We start from the raw sequence: 21,477 nt of genomic DNA on the forward strand, positions 1-21,477 counted from the left end.
GCTCAATCCCATAACAATGGAATATTACTTTGGTGCTCCCTGGTTGCCCACCTATTCTGGGGATGTGAGGGATGCAGACCACAACAACCTAAAAGAATTCAAGAACAAGATACAATCTATGTTTTGCTTGTATCCACTCACTGAACTACAACAGGTGGAGATCCTTATTGGGCAACTCAAAGGCTCTGCCTTGCGGAAGTTACCTTTTGGCCCTCAGAAGAAAAAAAAACATAGAACAAATTCTATGACAACTGACAAAAACTTTTGAGACCAGTACCATCTAGGAATTTAAGATGAGGTTCTACGCACGGAAGCAACAACTGGGGGAAGCTCTTCGATATTATGCGCTAGGCTTACAAGAAGCTTTACAGGCTATACAAGCAACAGATGAAGATGAAGTGAGAAATGTGGAAGAGACTCTGGGGAATCAGTTTATCAAGGGGGTAAATAACGATAATGCTAAGACACAATTGAGATTGCTTCGAATGCAATTACCACAACATACTTTTCTGGATTTCAAAGAGGTTGCTATTCAAATGATAGGACCCCACCAGGTATGGGAGGCACCGTTTCCAGAAATGCCAGGCTTTAACACCCTGGAGAGACCGTAGTTCAAAGCATCCAAACTTCATCCGATGATCCACTTCAAGTTCTAAAGTCCCAAATTGAGGAGTTAACCACTGGAATCGCGGAGATGTGTTGGGAGATTCGTAACCTCAAGAATCAGCCGAATCCCCCAGTAACGGAACCTAGGTGGCGAATAGAGAGAAGAAGGGCCGCCAGTGATTGGTGGGAGCCTCCAGAGAGAAATGAAAGGAAAGTTTCTGACCGCTTCGATCTCCAAAAATGACCCATCTGCCACCGATGCAACAGGAGTGGCCATATAGAACAAAATTGCCAATAAAGTGAGCATATAAATAATGAGACCTCTATGGAGGAGTACCGACCATCAGGAGGCACCATGACAATAGAGCCATCTGCACAAGAGGGGTGACTTGCGTAGGAGAATGCCCCCACCTGAAGTTACAGATAAACGGAGTGGAACTGCCTGCATTTTTGGACACGGGCTCCCAGGTGACAACGATACGCCTGTACGAGTTTCTACACCATTGGGAGGGGCAAGAAATTATGTCTATACCTAGCACTTAGCCACACCTACTGGCAAGCAATGGTCAATCGATTACACAACGTGGCTACTGGAAGGCCAACATGCAGATAGAAAAGAACACTTTACTCCAGCAGGGATTTGTTATCACCAGTGTCCAGGAAACTGATGTACCTCCAGTAATCATTGGAATGAACGTTATTCAAAATTGTCCAGAAGAGTTAATAGAAGCCCTAAAGAGTAAGTCCAAGACAATGGTGCAGCCCGCAAAGCCAGCCTTTCAACGTACTGTTCGGCTCCTACAGGGTCATCAAAAATTCACTGGTCCTCATGTAAAGGTTTTGGGCACTGTCAAATGGTTTAATGTGCGTTAGGGCTATGGATTTATAAACAGGTATGACACCAAGGAAGACGTGTTTGTACACCAAACTGCCATTAGGAAGAACAACCCACTGAAGTATCTTCGCAGTGTGGGAGATGAAGAGACTGTAGAGTTTGATGTGATAGAAGGGAGGAAAGGTGCTGAGGTAACTAATGTAACTGGTCCTGGTGGTGCTCCATTCCAAGGCAGCAAACATGCAATAGATCGCAGCTATTATAGGCACTATTCATATCGCAAAGATCTTCAACAAAACTATCAGCAAAATTACCAAAAAAGTGAAAACGATGGAGAGAAATCAGCAGGTATTGAAAGTGCCAGAGGGAGAGTGTTCTAATCTGGAAAACCTTTACCAGAAATGTCCTTATTCACCATACTACTTAAAGAGACCATATGGACATAGACCACGGTATCCTAATGCCATGCCAGTCCAGTACAGAGTGAAGTGACGATAGGGAGCAAAGTGCTAAAAAGAAAAACCAATTCCATACATTGTATTTGACATACCTAGAGAAGGAATAGCTGTCTACCGTGGGATAATGGAAGAGGGCCTTCGAGAAAATCTGGTCCACAGGGACCAACTCAAATTGTGTCACATGCAATCTGCTATTAAGCCAGAAGTATGCGACCTCCGAGAGAAGAGTTCAACCTCCTCACCATCAGAGGTCCTTGAAGAACCCGTACATCTCATGATAAGCATGTATTAGGCAATCGTGGCTAGTTCCGAAACTCCTCAGCAGACAGTATGCTTAGAGACTGTTGACAGAGATATAGTAGACGAGGAGATCTCTGATATCACTCCTTTGAGACATTTAACAAGAATCACAAAGGGAGTACCACCTCTTAGGTATAGACAATAGGATGTTAAGTTATGAAGATTGTGAGCAATGTTATGTTATATAACTGTGTGGAAAAATGCCTCAAACCAAACTGTAATATGCAAATAGTTCATGAGAAAAGTGCATGTGTATAAATACGTTCAGGTGGTTTCCAGTGCGTGTGGACACGCATGTTTTAAGTGGGGAGGTATGTGATACCCCAGCTAAACACTGGGTGTCCAGAGTGTATAATAAAGAAAATGATATGTGTGAGAATTACTATGGCTCTTATACATCGGTAAATGACTTATGTTGCTTTAACATTTACAGGGAGATAGCAATTATGTGTGACTAGTGAGTGGTGATATTAGAGCTATACAATACTGTTGCTGAGGTTCCCTTAGGAAGAAAAGGGGAGAGGCCTCAAGTGAACTGTGAACTCCAAGAAGGCAGCGGGCGGAGGGTAGTTCTAGACTTCTGAGGGAGAGAGGTGAGGTCTATGAGTGACCTGAAGACAGACTGAGAGATGAGAAACCTGAGCTGAATCTGTGTAGCTGCTCACTATCTCATGAACAGGTAGAGAGAGATAAGAGGTTTTGCTGCTGGAAGTCCTTCATATGAGAATTACTATGGCTCTTATACATCGGTAAATGACTTATGTTGCTTTAACATTTACAGGGAGATAGCCATTATGTGTGACTAGTGAGTGGTGATATTAGAGCTATACAATACTGTTGAGTGCTGAGGTTGTCACATGATGGTACTATCACTGCTTGTGGGATTCAGATGGGGTGGAGGTTACAGTGTCATTATCAAATTAAGTTTGGAGTTCTATTTATTTGATTAAGAATTATTGAGCTGAACGGTGGCAAAAGACCCTTTAGTTCTGTGTGTGAAGAATAGGTATTTAAGTGCAGGATTGTACTTTGCAATCTCCAAACCAACATTCATCTACTTTCCCAAGCGTCCTTTCTTTGGACATATTTCCATATGACTCTCTTTCCTTCATTTCAATGTAGATTTTATGATTCTTTCCCTGATTCTAGATAGTGTTTGTTTGGCACTATGATCGTATCTACCATGTACTTACTGTGTGTAGGGGAAATAAGCTGTACAATTTCATGTTACTTATTCCTTTGTAAAGTTAAATATTTTCTTTGCATAGACTTTTCATCTTTTTATTCTTGTATGTAACTTTATAACTCACAAATCACACTTCAACTTCTCATCTCTTAACCATTTAGGAAAATGAGAAATATTTTATTAGAAAGCAGAAACACCAATATTCCAAAAGCAGAAAGTAAAACAAATGTAACATTAAAACAGTATGTGTGAGACCATCCAAAGCAAATACTGATCATCCAGTCACTGTAGGTGATTGTGTGACATTACAGTTTGTGGTCAGGTTATTTAAAATGGTTTTCCTTAAATCAGGGTTCTTGTTGCCTATAACATAACAGCATTTGTTTCAATGGCTGGGTCTCAATGTCATTTTTACAGTGCATAAAGAACACAGTTAATTAGTTAGGAATATATATTGAGTCAAAAAAAGGCAATTGTCAGTCCATCGTACTTGCTGAACAATTATGGTTAGTCAGAAAGTGACCAGTAAATGAATCAGAATGATGAATGACGAGATACATGTTGAAAGCTTAATCTCTGCCTTAACATTATGACGTCTGATTTCGGAATTTATTTTGCTGTCTCTCTGAAAAGTCCTGGGTGGAATTTGTGTAGTTCCTCTGTCCTTTAATAAAACAGTCCAGGCATGATATCAATTGATGACTGCTGAATGTATTCATAGCTTGTAAACTGGATATAATAGTAACCATGTATGTGAGGTGAAGCAGAGACTGGCTATCTTTTCAGAGGAGGGGGCTGGCGATGCAGATGCAGTGTTTCTCCTCCTTACTGTTTACTTGACCTAGAACAAGAACATTACTTAGTAAAAAGATCCTTAAAATGAAAGATCATTTACCCCCCTTCATATCTTTTAAGAAAAGCCCATTTTTTGACAGATCACTAAAATGTTTCCATTGTAAATGTGCTAAACCCATTGACCAGATCTACCACCATCTCACAACAATTTTTATACCTTTGTAGGAAAAGCCAGTTAGGAAAATATTCTAGTTTCGGTTATTAAGTGGTTAAGTTCTAAAACCACACAATGGGGGTCAGGCGCGGGCTGGGAGAGGCGTGGCCGGGGGGCACACAGGCGGCCGCATCCCCTGTCATGTGATGCGGCCGCCTGTGCGCTGCCGCGGCCACCTCTGATGTCATCAGATGCGGCCGCGGTGGAAAGTATTGTATTTTGCATCCGGGGGGCGGCCGGCCAGCCTACCCCCCGGCCCTAATAGCAACCTGACCGAGCGGCCCGGGGCCAGCCCGCCCCTGATGGGGGTTGTTACTAACATTGCATTTAGGTTCAAATTTACACTGAACCGCAGCAATCAGCCAAAACATTTTATCTGTTTGACATTAGCAAGTTAGACAAAGAAAACAAATTACTGGTAGGTAGCAATGATTTAGTGTGACTTTGTACTTTAATGTTAGTGTATAACACTCAATGGCTGATATAAAGTCACAGGAAGAGTGTAATTCCGCAACTCACTATTGATTTGTCATATGTTTTGATGTATTTAGAATTTTATATCATCTTTGACAGTTGCTGCAATTCAAATAGATTTTTTTAGTATGAAATATAGCTATGTCCTTTTCACATTTAAGAAATTTAATTTGAAGATTGTGAATTACTTTAAGCTATGGAGAAAATATAAATGTGTTCTATAAGAGAGCCATAATCAATTTGCTCAAAACCATATTATTCACTGTGATTAAGTAAACTGTTTCTTATCAATATGAGATATGATTTTACACTGTAGCGGTAGTTAATTTACGGAACGTTCCATGTGGTAGGTCAGTGTCGGCTAACCTGTGACACTCCAGATGTTGCGAAACTACAAGTCCCAGCATACCCTTCCAGCAATAAGCTGCTATATATTGGCAAAGCATGCTGGAACTTGTAGTTTCGCAACACCTGGAGTGTCACAGGTTAGCCAACACTGTGGTAGGTGGTTGTGACAACACTGGCGAAACTTTTTTATGGGACAACTAACATGCTGTGTTCTAATGAATTATATGTTATTGACATTGTTATTATATCATAACATTACATATAACAATCTCACATTTATTAATGGAGATGAGTTTCTTCTAGGGTGGTATTAGTCTGAATATTGCTAATGAAGACAATTTAGAGCACTGAATGAAATAATTATACAACCATGTCTGTGTAATACAAGCTTTAGAATCAGATATTTATGTATTCTTCTTCTCTCAATCCCATTGTGTTTTTTCTTTCTAACCAGTATGGCTGGTTTCACAATTCATCCTGCTAAATGACCAATAGTTAAAGAGACAATATACAAATTAAATGAATCAAAATAAAGAAATTAAATAGTACAATTTAATATGGGACAATACAATATGCAATATATATTGTTTCACCTTGTTTTCTTTAACATTTTGCAACATAATGAGACAACCCACTAGGCAAATAAATATTTACGTACCTTAATGAAAGTTACAAAACTACTGTAGATCAATGTTAGCAAGAAGAGAGCAATGAAGGTAGATGCTGTGGTCCACACATTGTTCACCTCTTCTGACTCACTGAGGTCATCTCCTCCAACATCTTGGTAGACAATAGTGGTGCGAGTAGGCGGGGTTCCAACTGTAACTATAACATAATTCATCATTATACCATGTTGTCTTAATAACAGTTATTCTCAATAGACAGTAGGAAAAGATTGCCCCAATAATTTATGGAGTGAGCCTATTAACATGGTGGTATGATCATGTGGTGAATAGAAAATTCCACAAATCATCTGAACAAATCAATTTATTAATCTCGACTGACTTCTTATAGGAAGACAGTTTTCTAAGTTTAGTCCTTTGGAAATTTCACTGAGCTTCTTGTCATCTAAGCTATGTATTTTGACATACCTGATTTTGAAATAAATGTTTAATTTGTTTGCAAATTTCGCATAACTGTATGACCTTTTATAACTAATTTTCCGATTTCATTTAATATTAAACTATTACAGCTTATTTACTTTTTTTGATGTATTAATCATAATTTAGCAGCTACGTACCTGTTGTACCCTAATTATTATTTGGTCATCAAGTTGACTAACATGAATGTCACACCTTTAGCTTGCATAAACAATTTTGCATGAAGAGATGTATTTATATTGACAGCAAAATGTTGTTGTATTAAGTTGAGATGGCAAAATACACGATACGGATTTTACTTAATATGACTATTAAATTTTAGTTTTTGACTTCTGTAACCGCAAAAAAAACCACATTAAATATATTTTCTCACACAGATTTGGTTCAAAATTTAATGTGTACAGGACGAAACACAGTAATTTTACATACATTGTTACACAGTTTTATATAACAAAAATGAGCTGATAATAGTGGTTTTACCATTGTGTTTGCTGATGTTTTTACTGAAGTAGTCTTTGGAGGAAATATGAGCCACTAGGCACTCATAGCCCATTCCTCCAAGCCATTGTTTTTTTAAGATGGACACCTGACTGAAAAATGAGCAGTGTTGATTCTCAAGGTCACAAAGGACGTCTTTGGGGTCTGGAACATCTTCCTTGATTATGGTGTCATTGGACTTCCAGGTCACAAAAATATCTTCTGGGAAAAATCCTTTCACTAAACAAATCAATGTCAGCTGCTCCTCTCCTGTCTCGCTTTCAGTAGCAGGTGGTAGTACATACACTTTTGGCTGTTTTATCACATTTGGATCTGTGGAAACAAATGTTTATATAACATTGTGCAACTGATATTGTAACCTTTTAAACTATATACCCCCTCATTAACCTTATAAAATGAGAAAATACTTTGATCTGAAATATTGCTAGAATGTATGAAACACATGGTAATCAACTAGAATATTCTATAAACAAGCACAATAAGTACATCTACAGGGTAATAAGTTAGGGTTGTACAACGAATGATTGTATATGTACTCAGGTTGACACGCATTTAGTGTTCTTACTAAAGTAGACTCTTGAAGGAAATATGAGCCACTAGACACTCATAGCTCATTCCTCCAAGCCATTGTTCTTTTAAGATGGGCACCTGACTGACAAATGAGCAGTGTTGTTTCTCAAAGTCACAAAGGGCAACTTTGGGGTCTGGAACATCTTGTACTACAGCACTGGGCCCAGAGGCTGACAGCAGACAGCTTCTTACCTGTTAAGCTGATGGATGCTGCTTTACAGGTTTTGACTGTTGTTCTAAGGGGGTGTGGTGCTGGGCTATGATGTTACAGCCCATCACCGCATACCTATGCTGGCCCTCCCTGTTCCACAGAAGGTATGAGGTGGGAGGGAAGGGCAACTCATTTGGGAAGGGGGTATCAGAAGAAAGGAAGGGCTCACATAAGACACCCTGGGCACCTCTGCCCTTCCTGTATATATTAGTATATCAACTCAGTCTTGAGTTGAAGTTCCTGGGAATTATTCAGTTTGCAGGACAGAGCTGAGATGTTTTTCCACTCTTCCAAGGGGATCTGTATTGTGCTTTGGACCCATGTCACATTTTTATGCAAAATTTGTTCATTATGTCTTTGCCAGGATGTATGCATTCCCGTTCCATTCACTAACCAATTTATGCCATTGCTGACAACATTGGTTCTACATTTGACTGTGGCAGTTTTGGAAAGAAAGAGTTCTTTGAAGGATGGTTTCACTATAACGTATTCAGGATCCACAAGTGAATCTTCTGAAAAACAAAATAGGATATTTTTTAGCTAAGTGTGGCTATTGGTTATCTAGTTACTGCACATGGAATATGTAATACATCTGCATTTACCTGATTTGTTGAGTACAACACTAATGTTCCTCCTGGTAAATTCATCAGAAGAGATATGGGCTACAAGGCATGAGTAACGTGTGCCTTTTAGCCACTCGCTCTTCAGTATGGACAGCTGACTGGTGATTGAGCAGCGCTTTGTATTGCTGTTGCAGTTGACGGAACTGGAGTCTGTAACATCCTGCTCGCTCAAAGAGTCATTGATGCTCCATGTCACAAAGAGATCTTCTGGGTAATAGTCCTTCACCAAGCAGACCAAAGTCAGGGCGTCCTTCAGAATCACACTCTCTTGGGCAGGAGGCAGCAAATATACAGCTGGAGCCTTTATCTCACCTGGTTCTGAAAAACATTTTTATATAAATATTGTTATTAAATGTGAAAAGCTTTTTTTAGATTAATCTCCAACTAAAATATTCTCAAGCATCATTGTTGTAATTTTTATTCTCAAAAATTGCATGAACACCCTTTATATTCTATTATGTATTCACTTAATTCAGAATATATATATTATTTTTTATGCTTTAAAAAACACTGACTGAAGCACACAGGACATTGCAATCAGTGTTTATTGCTACTGCACTGATACAAAGCAAGTAATAATGTGTGTGTACTGCTGGTCATGCTATGTTTTACAATAGATAATGTGTAGACATGAAAAGAAATGAATAAAAGTAGATGCATATATAGGCTATTCATATACAAGCTGATATTTAGTTTGGTCACTTACCGTGTGTCCTTTTAATGCTCAGCTTCTTTGATAGTGCTCCCTGTGGAGGTTGTACTGTGCAGGAGAGGTTGGAAGTGGTGTTCCACTTTTCCAGGGTTACTTCCGTTGTGATCTGGGTCCAAGTCATGTTGTTAAGTTTGATTTGTACCTGTTTGCTTTTCTTTTGATTTCGGATCCCATTCATTGTCAATTGTATTTTAACGCTATCAACATTAGTCCTACAGGAAACCGTCGCATTTTTATAAAGAAAGAGATCCTTGAAGGATGGTTTCACTATTTCATATTCAGGAACCACAAGTGAATCTTATGAAAAACAAAATAAGTTTTTTTTGAGCTAAGTGTGGCTATTGGTTATCTAGTTACTGCACATGGAATATGTTATACATTTGCATTTACCTGATTTGTTGAGTACAACACTAATGTTCCTCCTGGTAAATTCATCAGAAGAGATATGGGCTACAAGGCATGAGTAACGTGTGCCTTTTAGCCACTCGCTCTTCAGTATGGACAGCTGACTGGTGATTGAGCAGCGCTTTGTATTGCTGTTGCAGTTGACGGAACTGGAGTCTGTAACATCCTGCTGGCTCAATGAGTCATTGATGCTCCATGTCACAAAGAGATCTTCTGGGTAATAGTCCTTCACTAAGCAGACCAAAGTCAGGGCGTCCTCCAGAATCACACTCTCATGGGCAGGAGGCAGCAAATATACAGCTGGAGCCTTTATCTCACCTGGTTCTGAAAAACATTTTTATATAAATATTGTTATTGAATGTGAAAAGCTTTTTTTCAGTTTAAATTTGTAGTAAAATATTCTCAAGCATCACTGTAATTTTTTCTCAGAGGTAAATTAAAAATCACATGAACATTCTATTATGTATTTATACAATTCAGAATATATATAATCTTCTTTATGCTTTAAGAATACTAACAGAAGCACACAAGACATTACAATCAGCATTTATTGCTACTACACTGAAACAAAGCAACTAATAAATTGTGTGTACTGCTGGTCATGCTTTATTTTACAGTACATAACAAGTAGACATGAAAAGCAATAATTAAAAGTAGATGCCTATATAGAATATATATGCATCTACTTCTAAACATCAGTGTACAAACTGATATGTAGTATGGTCACTTACCGTGTGTCCTTTTAATGCTCAGTTGTTTTTGAAGGGCTCCCTGTGGTGGTTGTACTGTGCAGGAGAGGTTGGAAGTGGTGTTCCACTCTTCCAGGGTTACTTCCGCTGTCATCTGAGTCCAGGTTATGTTGTGAAGTTTGATTTGTACCTGTTTGCTGTTCTTTTGGATTGCCACCCCATTCCTTATCACTTGTATGTTAGCGCTGTCAACATTAGTCCTACAGGAAACCGTTGCATTCTTATAAAGAAAAAGATCCTTGAAGGATGGTTTCAATATGTCCCCATCAGGCACTAGGGGGATTGAAAAAATGAAAAAGTAACCATTCGCTGTTTTGTAGGTCCTGGAAAGGCTCATGGAGGTAAAAAATAAAACTATCACATCAGTCCAGCCCACTATTACTTTATGACCATCCCCTTTATTATTTGAAACTTTCCCATTGTATATATTAAAATACTGCTGGGCTTAGTCTCATGAGTGTGAGGTGACATCATGACTTAATTACACATGTACTTTTTGTTTGAAAGTCTTTTCATACATGGTTTACACCTAGAAACGCACTTTCCCATATACAGTAAAGTACCCAGAAGGTGCAAAAGTTGTTCCATTAAATGTTTAGGTTCAGTCTTGGTTTCCACCAACTGCGAGGATGCTTTCTGCTCTGCTGCACCCTGCTAAACAGGGAACACCACTCTACATGCATCTTACTCAGAATCCTGTTTAAGTCAACCCTCAGAAATTATCGTCATCCTATATGTGCGTACTTAACTAGGCACTTTGATGTGTCTGGCCTGCACTCAGTATTGAGCACCAAAATTCCTCAGGCTTCTCGCATCAGAAGATGTAAAGTTCTGCTCACCCTTAGCTGCCACAGTTTTCATATGCAAAATCCATGCAGATTGATTAAATGCAGGTGCACTTGTACCAAAATAGGCACACTTTGGATTTATGCTATGGGATAAGCACTGTTGCATGTTAATAAATAACTCTTATTGGCTTCAGGCAGGTTACATGTGCCTCCTACCCGAGCGGAAGTTTAACATTCAGTTGTGCATTTTTCCACTTCAGTTATACAATGTGTCAAATTAAGTACCAGTTTCGATACGAGTGGCCTTATTTTCGTGATTTTTTTTTACAATGAACACCCCTGTCTATAATTTTATAACCTTCAGAGGACAACTGGAGGTCATTCACAACGCGCACAAATAGTTTTTCGTTTCAAGGCGCATGTCTCATTTCAAGATTTTGTAGGAGTCTCTACAAGTTAGATGTTCTTCTAGGTTTTTACAGAAAAATCTGAAAACCCTCACAGTACAAAGGTGAACAAAGTCCAACTGCCATCACTCTAGAACCATCCCGTTCATTAATCTAGACTTTTATTTGTTACCTATAACATACTATTTGGTTTAGCTTCATTTATGTCTTAAATGAATCATGCGGCCGCCTGTGTGTTGATGCGGCTGCATCGCGTGACACGCGATGCGGCCGCCGGTAATATTAAGCTGTTAATGCATCCACGGGGGGAAGGGGAAGGAAGGGGAAGGAAGGGGAGGCGGCCGGCCCGAACAGCCGTTAGACTGAGCGGCCCCCCTGCCCCCCGGTCCAGCCCGCCCCTGGATATGGACAATGTAAACTTAAGAACACCATTTATGAAAAACTTACAATAAACAGACATTTTTATGTTAAGCATTCTGATAATATCCATTTCTTTTAAAAGACAAATATTTATGCTCTTCTACCTTGTATCTGCTTCATATCCATTGACATTTTTTAAATATGTTTTACATGAGATTTTAAAGTTTATAAAATGCATGTAAATGGGTCTGACATTAGGAACCATTGTTTCTAGAGTTACCATACTCATTGGCCCTTTTACTTGCGCTATTCTCAGTTGATATAGTGTTTATTCTGAACACAGCTTCTCCAATTTCCTTGCATTTTTCGCATTTAAATGCATGTGAAGACCTACAATGGTCTCTAAAACATAAATAAAAGCGCAAAACCAGGTGCCAAATTTACAATGAATATGTGATAATGGTCTGACCACTTGTGAGTAATCCCTGTTAAGTACACATAAAAGCTCAAGTTGTGGTGGAAACGCATCAATGACATATATAATAATGAAGGTTTTTTTTATCCACTATGAAACAGAGTACCCGGCTAATTTTTTTTGTGGTAGTAATTTATACCTTTTTTAAACACCCCCCAAAAAATGGGATCCCTAATGCAAATTGAACCTAGCTTTTTTAATTATATTTGAAAAACATGCATTTTAGTTTGCAATGTATTTAAAATGATTTCAAGCAACTTAAAAGGCAATTATAATTAAATATGTAATTAATTGTATGTTAGCTAAAGGGGTGAATGTTTATGTAATCACCTATTTTCTGTTTTTAATTTGTATCTAATTAAGAAACATCGTTAGAGTTCTTGTTTATTTTTTTTAATTTGTTACAGATTATCTTGTGTTAATTAGAGGTAAGAATTACCAAATGCGAAAAATACCAACTGATGTGAAAACTTTCTAGAGCCAATGTATCCCTATGAAACCATTCCCTTTAAGACCCATTTCTCCATAAAGTCTCCTGCCCTACTAAGCACAACCATCCCTTCCAACTCTTACAGGTGCTGATCAAACTGGGCTCTTCACTTACCTCACACACTGTGATAGGGAATCTGGTGCTCACATTTAAACAGTTGACTATTCTCTTCCGCATCAGTAATACCACCAGACTCTGTTTTGTGTGATTATCTCCACCTCCCCATGCAAGCTGCCCTAATCCTCCCCGCTGCCTAGGTTTTAGTCAACATTCTTTTCAGGCAACCAGGAATTATTATTGTATAAAAGTGAAAACAATGGTATGAATGGGCATACCATTCATACCATTGTTTTCAGTGGTATGAGGGGGCAGGTCGAGAGTGTGACCACTTTGTCCCCAGTTTGTATTCTGGAATGTTGGGAGTAAGGTGACAGGATATCTTTTCTTTTGTCTTGGCTCATTGTAGGAGTACAAAATATCTGGTTTGCTAAAGATTCCACTCTGTAAGAGAAGGTTCACTTTGCTTTCAGATCTGGGGATGCAATGCTGTCCTGTCAGTGTTATTGTAACTCGTTAAGTGGGTAGAAGCTGCACTGTACTGTAGTGAATTTGGCCTTTTTACCGTGCTAGACAGACAGGCTGACATTAGCTCAGGGGTTCCCAAACTTTTGCTGTTCGCAGCACCCTTAGAGTCTCCAATATTTTTTCAAGGCACCCCTCCAAAATAATTACTGAGCAGTCCTGTTTTAGAAGTAGTTGGGTCAAAAATTTTTAATAAGTATTTAGGTCAGGACAGAAATACTTATTTAGTTGTATGCAAAAATGCCCCTCTGCATCCAGACACTCTGCCCCCTCTCACGCTGCCCCCTCTGCCCTCTCTCACGCTGCCCCCTCTGACCTCTCTCACACTGGCCCCTCCTCTGCCCTCTGTCACGCTGTCCCCCTCCTCTGCCCTCTGTCATGCTGTCGTCCTCCTTTGCCACGCTGTCCCCCTCCTCTGCCCTCTGCCACAGGGGTGCCGCGCGCTAGCCAGGGAAAAAACAACAAAACAAAAACTTACAAATCCGCCGGGACCCAGCATCCTCCTCTCTCATGCAGCTTGGCAATGTACAAATCCACGCGGCGCCGGGACCCAGCAGCCTCCTCGCTCACGCTGCATGAAAGAGGAGGATGCTGGGTCCCGCCGCCCGGCGGATTTGTAAGTTTTTGTTATGTTGTTTTCTCCCTGGCTTGCCCGCGGCACCCTTGTGACAGTGCTGCCGCACCCCTGGGAGCCGCGGCGCACACTTTGGGAACCGCCGCATTAGTTATTTGATTTCTTTAGTTATTTTTGCAAAAGTTTTAATGCTGAATAAACGTGGCTACAGCTGTTGCAACTCATCTGTTATCCCATGAATAAGTATTTTTTTCTTTTTGGGAGCATATGAGACCCTTATAATGAATTTTGGTGAAAGCCCAGCTCTCTGACTCTTTTCTAGGTACATTTAAAGTAATGGACCCTAAAGAAAAGTTGGCATAAATGGGGGGTTGTCCTAAAAGATTCAATAGTTTATACAAGTTAACCCAAACAAGAAGGGTAATAGCTAATTACTTTCAACTTTTAGTTTTAGTTGTACTCAATTTATCCTGTCTACAATTTTTACTCTCAATTGATGTGAGAGTAACAGTTTTCTATTTCGACCAACAAATGGGCAAATGATCTGTCCTGATTCACCAGATCCCAACGCTAACTATCTCCTCCTACTTCCTGCTAGTTATATTACGATCTCTGTAGCAGCTGAACACAGGCGAGAAGGGTGTTTGAAAGTGATTAGTTTTTAGTGTGTCTTTTAGTTAGAATTCCAATTGTATTTGTATATAGAAAAGTGTTTTGGTTTTTGTGTAAATTTTAAGCTTAGTAATTATTGTATTTGTTAGTTTCCTTTTCTCAGTTTTTCTGTAAATAGAAGTTAATATGAGCATATTTATATAGGAATCAGTATGGAGGTTGAATAGGAGTCACATTGGCCTTTGGCAAAACGCCCCCCTCAGCCCCCTTTTGCAGCAACTACAGGGTCGCACTCACACAACTGGAGCACCAGCATCTTTTGCTGACGCCAGCAGCTGCAGAGTTGTCAGCACTCGGTCTTATAGAAGTGCTTAGGTGCTGATGAGCAATGTGGGGGTTTTAGACCTTCCAGGTAGTTTTGAGTATGATGGTTTAACAGGGAGGGACATGACCTCCTTACAGGTATGGTACAGTGTGGAGACTTACTCATTGCTCTTGTTAGTGAAGGTGAACCAATTCACTTCAAGCTGTAAGCACCGTATGTGACAGAAGTAGATATATCAGAGACAGTAGATCCTGCCCATGCTGTGGTGTTCAATAGTTATAGCAGTGCTAACCTAATTGGGGCTGCTTCTGCAGTTTTAGTCACTTTATTTTCTGTTTCTAGTACTATAAAATCAGTAGACTACAGAAGGATACCACTGCGGCAGTCACAGTAGAAACCGGTGGTAGTCCAGTAGAAACACTGCTTCCTTCCCAGGGTAATCTACTGCCAGATTGTCCCAGGCAAGCATGGAAGCTCAGGCTATTTCTACATCATCTACTGCAGAAGTGGGTGAATCAGAGATCTACCTATGGTTGCCTCTAACATTTTTGATGCCTTAAAAAAGAATGAATCAGCTGTAAGGGTGCCCACATTTACTGTTTTTTTGCAGCAAATAAATAGAAGTTTTTGTAAATGAAAATGTGCAGAAATGTTTAAGGTCTTTTTCACCTTCAAACACAATCTGCACATAAGTTGAATGTTTAAAATTAGCACGGAATTTAAGTGCAAGTGCGCATGCAAAATACACATATATATATATATATATATATATATATATATATATATATGAAATTAGCAAATGAAATCAATATAATCATTAATGAAAATGTTAAAAAAAAATGTTTACATTTTTTTTTCATTAAATATATAAATCAGAATGTTCTTAATGGGTATTGTACATACAATGCGCTTACATAGTCACCATTCCTTGCACATACATTTTCTTTGCTATCAGCAGCTCGCATACATGTAGTTTTTAATGCAACCTGTACCGTAGAGGTTGTGTTAATATATTTTCAGTTATTTAAATTCAGTGAAATATATTTCACTAGGGATTGGAATATTTATATTTTTCACAGTTGATGACCTGGCACCAGTTTACAAAAATGTTCTAAAAACCGTTGAAATACAGATGTTATAGGTAATTATTTATAAAGAGACCCCTTTCTATTTCAGCTTTCACATTCACCCCAGACTGCTGCGGTCTAATAAAGACCAGGCTAGTCAATAAAAATGTAAGGTATTATAGAGCTCTTATCAACCAATGTTTCTCTCAGGGAGGTATATCTTGCTCAAAACTTAAAGGACCACTACTAATAACATTTACAAATATATATGTGATAATTTCAGGATATTTCCAGACGTGGACATATTTGATATAAACCTATCTTTAGCCACCTTTAGAAAACAAATGACAGAAAAATTGCTTGTTGTATCAGCTGCATAAAAAATGTAAATACAATGGGGCCATTGCAAGTTTCATATATATGATATATATATATATATATATATATATATATATATATATATACATGTATTTTAAGTTAAGACACAATACCCAGATTATTGTTAGTAAAGCAAAGTAAGTATTTTTACATTCTCCGTCTGAGCTGTATCCCATGGAAACAGAAGTAAACAACTGAGGATATAAAAACATGGATAAAAAGTGGAGAAGGAGGCTAGAAGAAAAAGCAATGCATTTAGTAATAGTTGCAGGTAGACAATGTACAAGACAATTAATTAAATACATCTGATTAGCATAAAAAAAAGAAAACATATCCTCTTTCAAATATGTGTTTTTACATATCAGGTAATAATTAGCAAATCCTCTAGTCATCACCAAGTTAACATAGCGTTCCATATTCATAGTTCTTATCAGCTCCTAGATAGTCAAACCCAACATAAGAAGCACAAGTTCTGGGAGCCCCTCCAGTCCTGGTATTTGCTGATTTGATACATTTAATCTCATGTGGCAACAAACAGATAATGGATTTTAATTTGTCATTATTTAGTCAGGAAAACCAAGCCAACATGAAGAAGCCATTTCATCATCATCATCAACATTTATTTATATAGCGTCAGCAGTTTCCGTAGCGCTTTACAATTGGGAACAAACAGTAATAAAACAATACTGGGTAATATATACATACATAGAGGTAAGAAGGCCCTGCTCGCAAGCTTACAATGTGGGGAAGTGGTGATGAGTTGGAGTTGTTTTGTAGCCACAGGTCCTGGATACCTCACAATCAATGAAACTACTATGAACTCCTCTTTATACCAAAGTGTTCTAGAGAAAAAAATGTGAGTGTATCCACCTGACAACTGAAGGATTGCCTGAAATTGGGAAAGCATACCAGCAAATTTACAGCTGAAGAGCTGAAAAAAGAAATGAAGATTTTGGAATGGCCAAGTCAAAGTTCAGACTTCAACCCTATTGAGATGCTTTAAAGATACCATAAGAGAGCTGGGCATAAATGAATATCCTCAAAAATCAATCAGTTGCTATAAGTGATGTATGGAGAAATGGGCAAGTATTCTTCAAATATGATATAAGAGACTAAAACTCACACAGAAAACTATTACTTCAAGTTATTGATGCTACATATGGTTCTACAAGCTACTAAAACATGGGTGTATTTACAGTTTTCACATATTGGTTCTTCATATTGTCTTATTTTTGTTGAATAATCACAAAGTAAAAACTGTTATGTGTTATTAGTCCAATGAGATTAGATTTCAGATTGATCACATTTTAGGACTTAGTGATGGCAAGATGATTGTTAATTATGTTCTTATAAGTAAAGACACAGATTTGAAAGAGGGTGTACTTTCTTTTTCACATGATTTGAAGGAAGTATCAACATTTTCAGCCATGCCTATCGTGTGTTAAGTATATTACACCCTATTTATTTAATATTGCTTTCCTTTTAATTCAATGTACAAAAGTTGACTTGTAATAATGTTTTTACTTAAAAGGGTGCAAGTAAAACACATGTGTGTTGTACCCTGTAGCAAACAATTATATATTCGTTTTTTTTAGTCTGATTATGTTAAACTGTAGAGTTTATATCTGATTAGTTGTTATTGAAGATGCACTCTCAAAATTTCCATACAAGAGTTCTGTTTTTTTTATTGTTAAAGTGAGTTTTGGGCTTACATTTTATTGACAGATTTGCATGTGGTATGAAGAAAAATGTAGCAGTCATAATTTCAATCACTATGAATGGAGAAAACATGTAGTAAGCATTATCCTTACCTCTACTTTTACTAATATTGTGGTTGAAGGTCTTTTTGTGGTGGGTCACTTGACATGTATAGATGTCCTCGTTGTTCCAACTTTCTCTGGTTATATTTAGAATACTCTTTCCAGAGTACTTTCCAGTTCTGTCCTTCATTGGGATGAGCAGAGTGGCATTGTTATCAAAGGCCTTTTCATTCTTTAACCAGGTAACAGAAGCATCTTGGGGCCAGAAGTCGGAGATTATGCAAAGCAACGCCACAGAACTTGCTGCAATATTGCTATCACATGATGCCAGAATCTGCACACTGGGAGAGATTGCCTTTATGTCCTTGTTATCTAGAAACATAAAAAATACAGTGTGAATTGGAGAGCAATAAAACAGCTGTTATTTTTTGCTTGCAAAGTAGCCTTACTTTTTATCGACTGTACAATACAAAAAAATATAATAACTGAAAGGGCAGTCATTTGACAGCTATAGTTCCCCTGACCATCTTATAATGACAGCAAAGGCTAGACTAAAACTATACATGTCAATGCTTTATTGGGATTTGTACCAGACTGATGACTGGGCCTCATTTGTGACGTGCAGTGTAACTGAGGAGCACACATGGTGGTGATTTGCATCTCAATTTGCACAAGTGCACTTAGATTTCCAGCAAAGCCCATGGGTCTGTGGTGCAGGATGAGAGGGTTTACAGAGGAGCTGAGGGAAGGAGTGGGGCAAATTGATGGCGTCCCTCGCACAATATGGATAGGTGCATTGGTGTGCCTAGTTATAAGAGCAGTGCAGAACAAGTTGTTTTTTTGAGGAATTATATTATTTAAATGAGATAAAAGGGTTGAAAAGATGTATTTTTATCAGCATTCCTTGCTGTGCGGAGAGGCACACAGCCATTTCCACTCGCAGCAGGACTTGTGTTTTATACCAGCTGCCAGATGGCAGAGATTGGATGTAGCGCTATGGTTTTCATAAGACACATTTTGTGTTGGCAAAGTAAAAATAAAAAAAGATCCAAACGCACAAAAGTGTCACATGTAATAAAAGTCAATGGTTAATTTAAGCTATAATTGAGAATTATTTTTGTTTAAAATTTATTTTAGGAAATGGATGTACATTTGTTGGGACATTTAGACTTTTCGCTGTGTGCCTCAGGAGATTTTTACACTTCATCACAGGCCAAGGCGCACTTCTAATTTGTGGTAGCATATCCCGAGAGCAGATAATAGGTATGCACCTTCACATACACAGGGCAGTCATCTAAGCACACTGAAATACTCTGTGCTGACTAGGACTAGAACAGTAAAGAATCCCATTTGATATAGCACAATTTTTACAATACAAAATTACACCACAATAAAAATGTACTCGCCAAGCCTCCTGATTAGGGAATATAATAAAGTTAGTACTAGATATGGCTATAGATGTACAAAACTTGTCAAGAGTGTAGTTTTATGAAAGGAGTTTACTAGTGAGCAGTTTTTTTTAAAAATAAAATAACTAAATCTAATATCTTGTTTAAAAGAGTTCAGTGTTTTTTTGTTGTATTAAGTGATGCACTTTCTCCTTTTTATTTTCACAAAGACTTTCATTTATTCTCAGGACAAATTATTTTTTTATTATTTTATTAACAACAGTTCATCAACAGATCATTAATCCCATATTTTTCTATGCGTATTTATGAATATTATTGGGCAGTGAAAATGTTTTTCCAGATGCTCCACCCTTTGACATTGTGCCGATAATTGTGTAGTGACCTTAATCAGACTAATCACTTTATCTGTATTTTTCTGCTTATTAATAGCCAGATCTATTCAATATGAAATTGGATCTTTTATGGAAAATAGTGATTTACATGTTTATTTATAAATATAATAAAATAGTATTTTTTGTATTAATCTCTGTGAGTTGATAGATGATGCTTCCACTTCAGCTCTTTATTTTACTTTAATTATTTATTTTATATTAATTTGAGTTCAGATATTAGAGCTGCTCTTTTTTCCTAATTTCACTGTGACCTATATTAGTTAATAATTATAATAATTAATTTAAAATAAATTTAAAATGTAACAGTTGTGTAAAAAAGGACACTTGAATTATATCAGAAATATTCAAATCCATGGGGAATCATAGCTTCCTAATATCAAATTTATTTTCTAAATATATTTTCATATCCTCTTCTAGAAGGTCTCAATTTTTCTAAAATATAAAAATAGATACAGATGTCTAATGACTCTCAAAATGAATCAGTGTCATTGAAAATGTTTTCTTATGCTGTCCTTCCAATATCTAGCTATAGTACCTATGTACTGGAAATGACACACCTCACCAGTGACAAGGTATACATCATTGGTTAGCATTGCATTAAGGTGACGGGGCACAGCATCTACATCTGTCTACAGAACAATATGGCAAGAATATGCATTTGTTTAATCCTATTTAGATTGTGCAATTATAGACTGGTGAAGAGGTGAGAAACAAAATATTTAGCATTTATATTTATTCATGCTTGACTTTGTAAATTAAATGGTTCACCCTTTACTCATATAAACACACCAGTGTTCCTAAAGGTTTGTTGCCCACTTCACTTACCAACATGAATTTCTTTCACAAGATCTTGCTTGTAGCAGGGCTGCTTCACGCCACAAGACACTTTATCTGTCGAGCCCCATACTTTGGTGGCAACCTTGTATGTAACCGTTCTATTGTTCTCATTTCCGGTTGTGTCTATCTCAGCGGTTTTACCATCAAGTTTTAAAAATATTTGACTGGCATCTAAATTGCTACCCAGAATGGAGCAAGTAATTGTTCCATTGTCATATAGTAAATCTTCATTGCAGGGTAATTGCAGGTCCACAATGGGTGTCATAAAACTGTCTGAACAAGCTGTGGAAAAATATATAGTCACATTTAATTAGCATTTCAGAGCAAGATTCTTATTCCCAAATCAGATATTCTTATTCTGGCTTTTTTAAAGCAGAGCTCAGTTCAAAGCATCAAAAATTAGTAACTTTGCACCTGGGCAAAACCATGTTGCTTTGATGGGAGAGGTAAATTTAAAATATGGGGACAGATTTATAGTTGGGGTAGGGCATGTCCTAAATCAACTTTACAAAAGCTATAATCTGATTGGTTGCTATAGGTAACATCTCCACTTTTTCAAGCCCACAGTTTAGTAAATATACCCCCAGATATTGACTTGTGGTTGTGTGCAAAATATAAAGAAACAACAACCACAACAAAAAAAATGGAGGACACCATTCTTCTTCATAGCTCAGTTTGTTAGTTAAAAGTTAGTACTCTAAAATATATCGGAAGAGTTACTAAGCTATTAATAATCAATGAAAGATACTTTTTAAACAGTGAAAATAATTATTTTCGCTACAAATTACTTCCTGTTTTCCTCCCTAACTTATACATATAGGGCCTGAGTCATTAAGGAAAGCAAAGCATAAAAAAGGAGTAACTTTGCCCCTGGGCATAACCATGTTACATTGGAGGGGAAGGTAAATTTAAAATGTGGGGCCAGATTTCTAGTTGG

General features: G+C 37.8%; 1 protein-coding gene and 1 pseudogene across 7 annotated transcripts in view; one reads left to right on the forward strand and one right to left on the reverse strand.

The window, feature by feature from the left end:
- Positions 1-1,209: 1,209 nt before the first annotated feature.
- Positions 1,210-1,933, forward strand: LOC142108523 (Y-box-binding protein 1-like; annotated as a pseudogene).
- A 1,599-nt stretch (positions 1,934-3,532) lies between these two features.
- The window catches only part of LOC142157993 (uncharacterized), a 459,198-nt gene continuing 441,253 nt past the window's right edge, over positions 3,533-21,477 (reverse strand). For 5 of the 7 annotated variants that reach the window (XM_075211503.1, XM_075211533.1, XM_075211522.1 and 2 more), the window contains 7 exons: positions 20,529-20,822; positions 17,954-18,274; positions 10,067-10,357; positions 9,321-9,659; positions 8,925-9,227; positions 8,198-8,536; positions 7,054-8,107 (listed from right to left, as the gene is read on the reverse strand). In XM_075211503.1, the coding sequence (XP_075067604.1) occupies positions 7,803-8,107; positions 8,198-8,536; positions 8,925-9,227; positions 9,321-9,659; positions 10,067-10,357; positions 17,954-18,274; positions 20,529-20,822 (2,192 nt within the window). In that variant the 3' untranslated portion in view covers positions 7,054-7,802. Of the gene's footprint in view, positions 4,227-5,874; positions 6,042-7,053; positions 8,108-8,197; positions 8,537-8,924; positions 9,228-9,320; positions 9,660-10,066; positions 10,358-17,953; positions 18,275-20,528; positions 20,823-21,477 lie in introns of those variants that run through there. The other 2 variants (XM_075211541.1, XM_075211511.1) reach the window with 2 other exon arrangements.

This window comes from Mixophyes fleayi, chromosome 1 (genome assembly GCF_038048845.1).
Source record: "Mixophyes fleayi isolate aMixFle1 chromosome 1, aMixFle1.hap1, whole genome shotgun sequence".
Taxonomy (NCBI): domain Eukaryota; kingdom Metazoa; phylum Chordata; class Amphibia; order Anura; family Limnodynastidae; genus Mixophyes; species Mixophyes fleayi.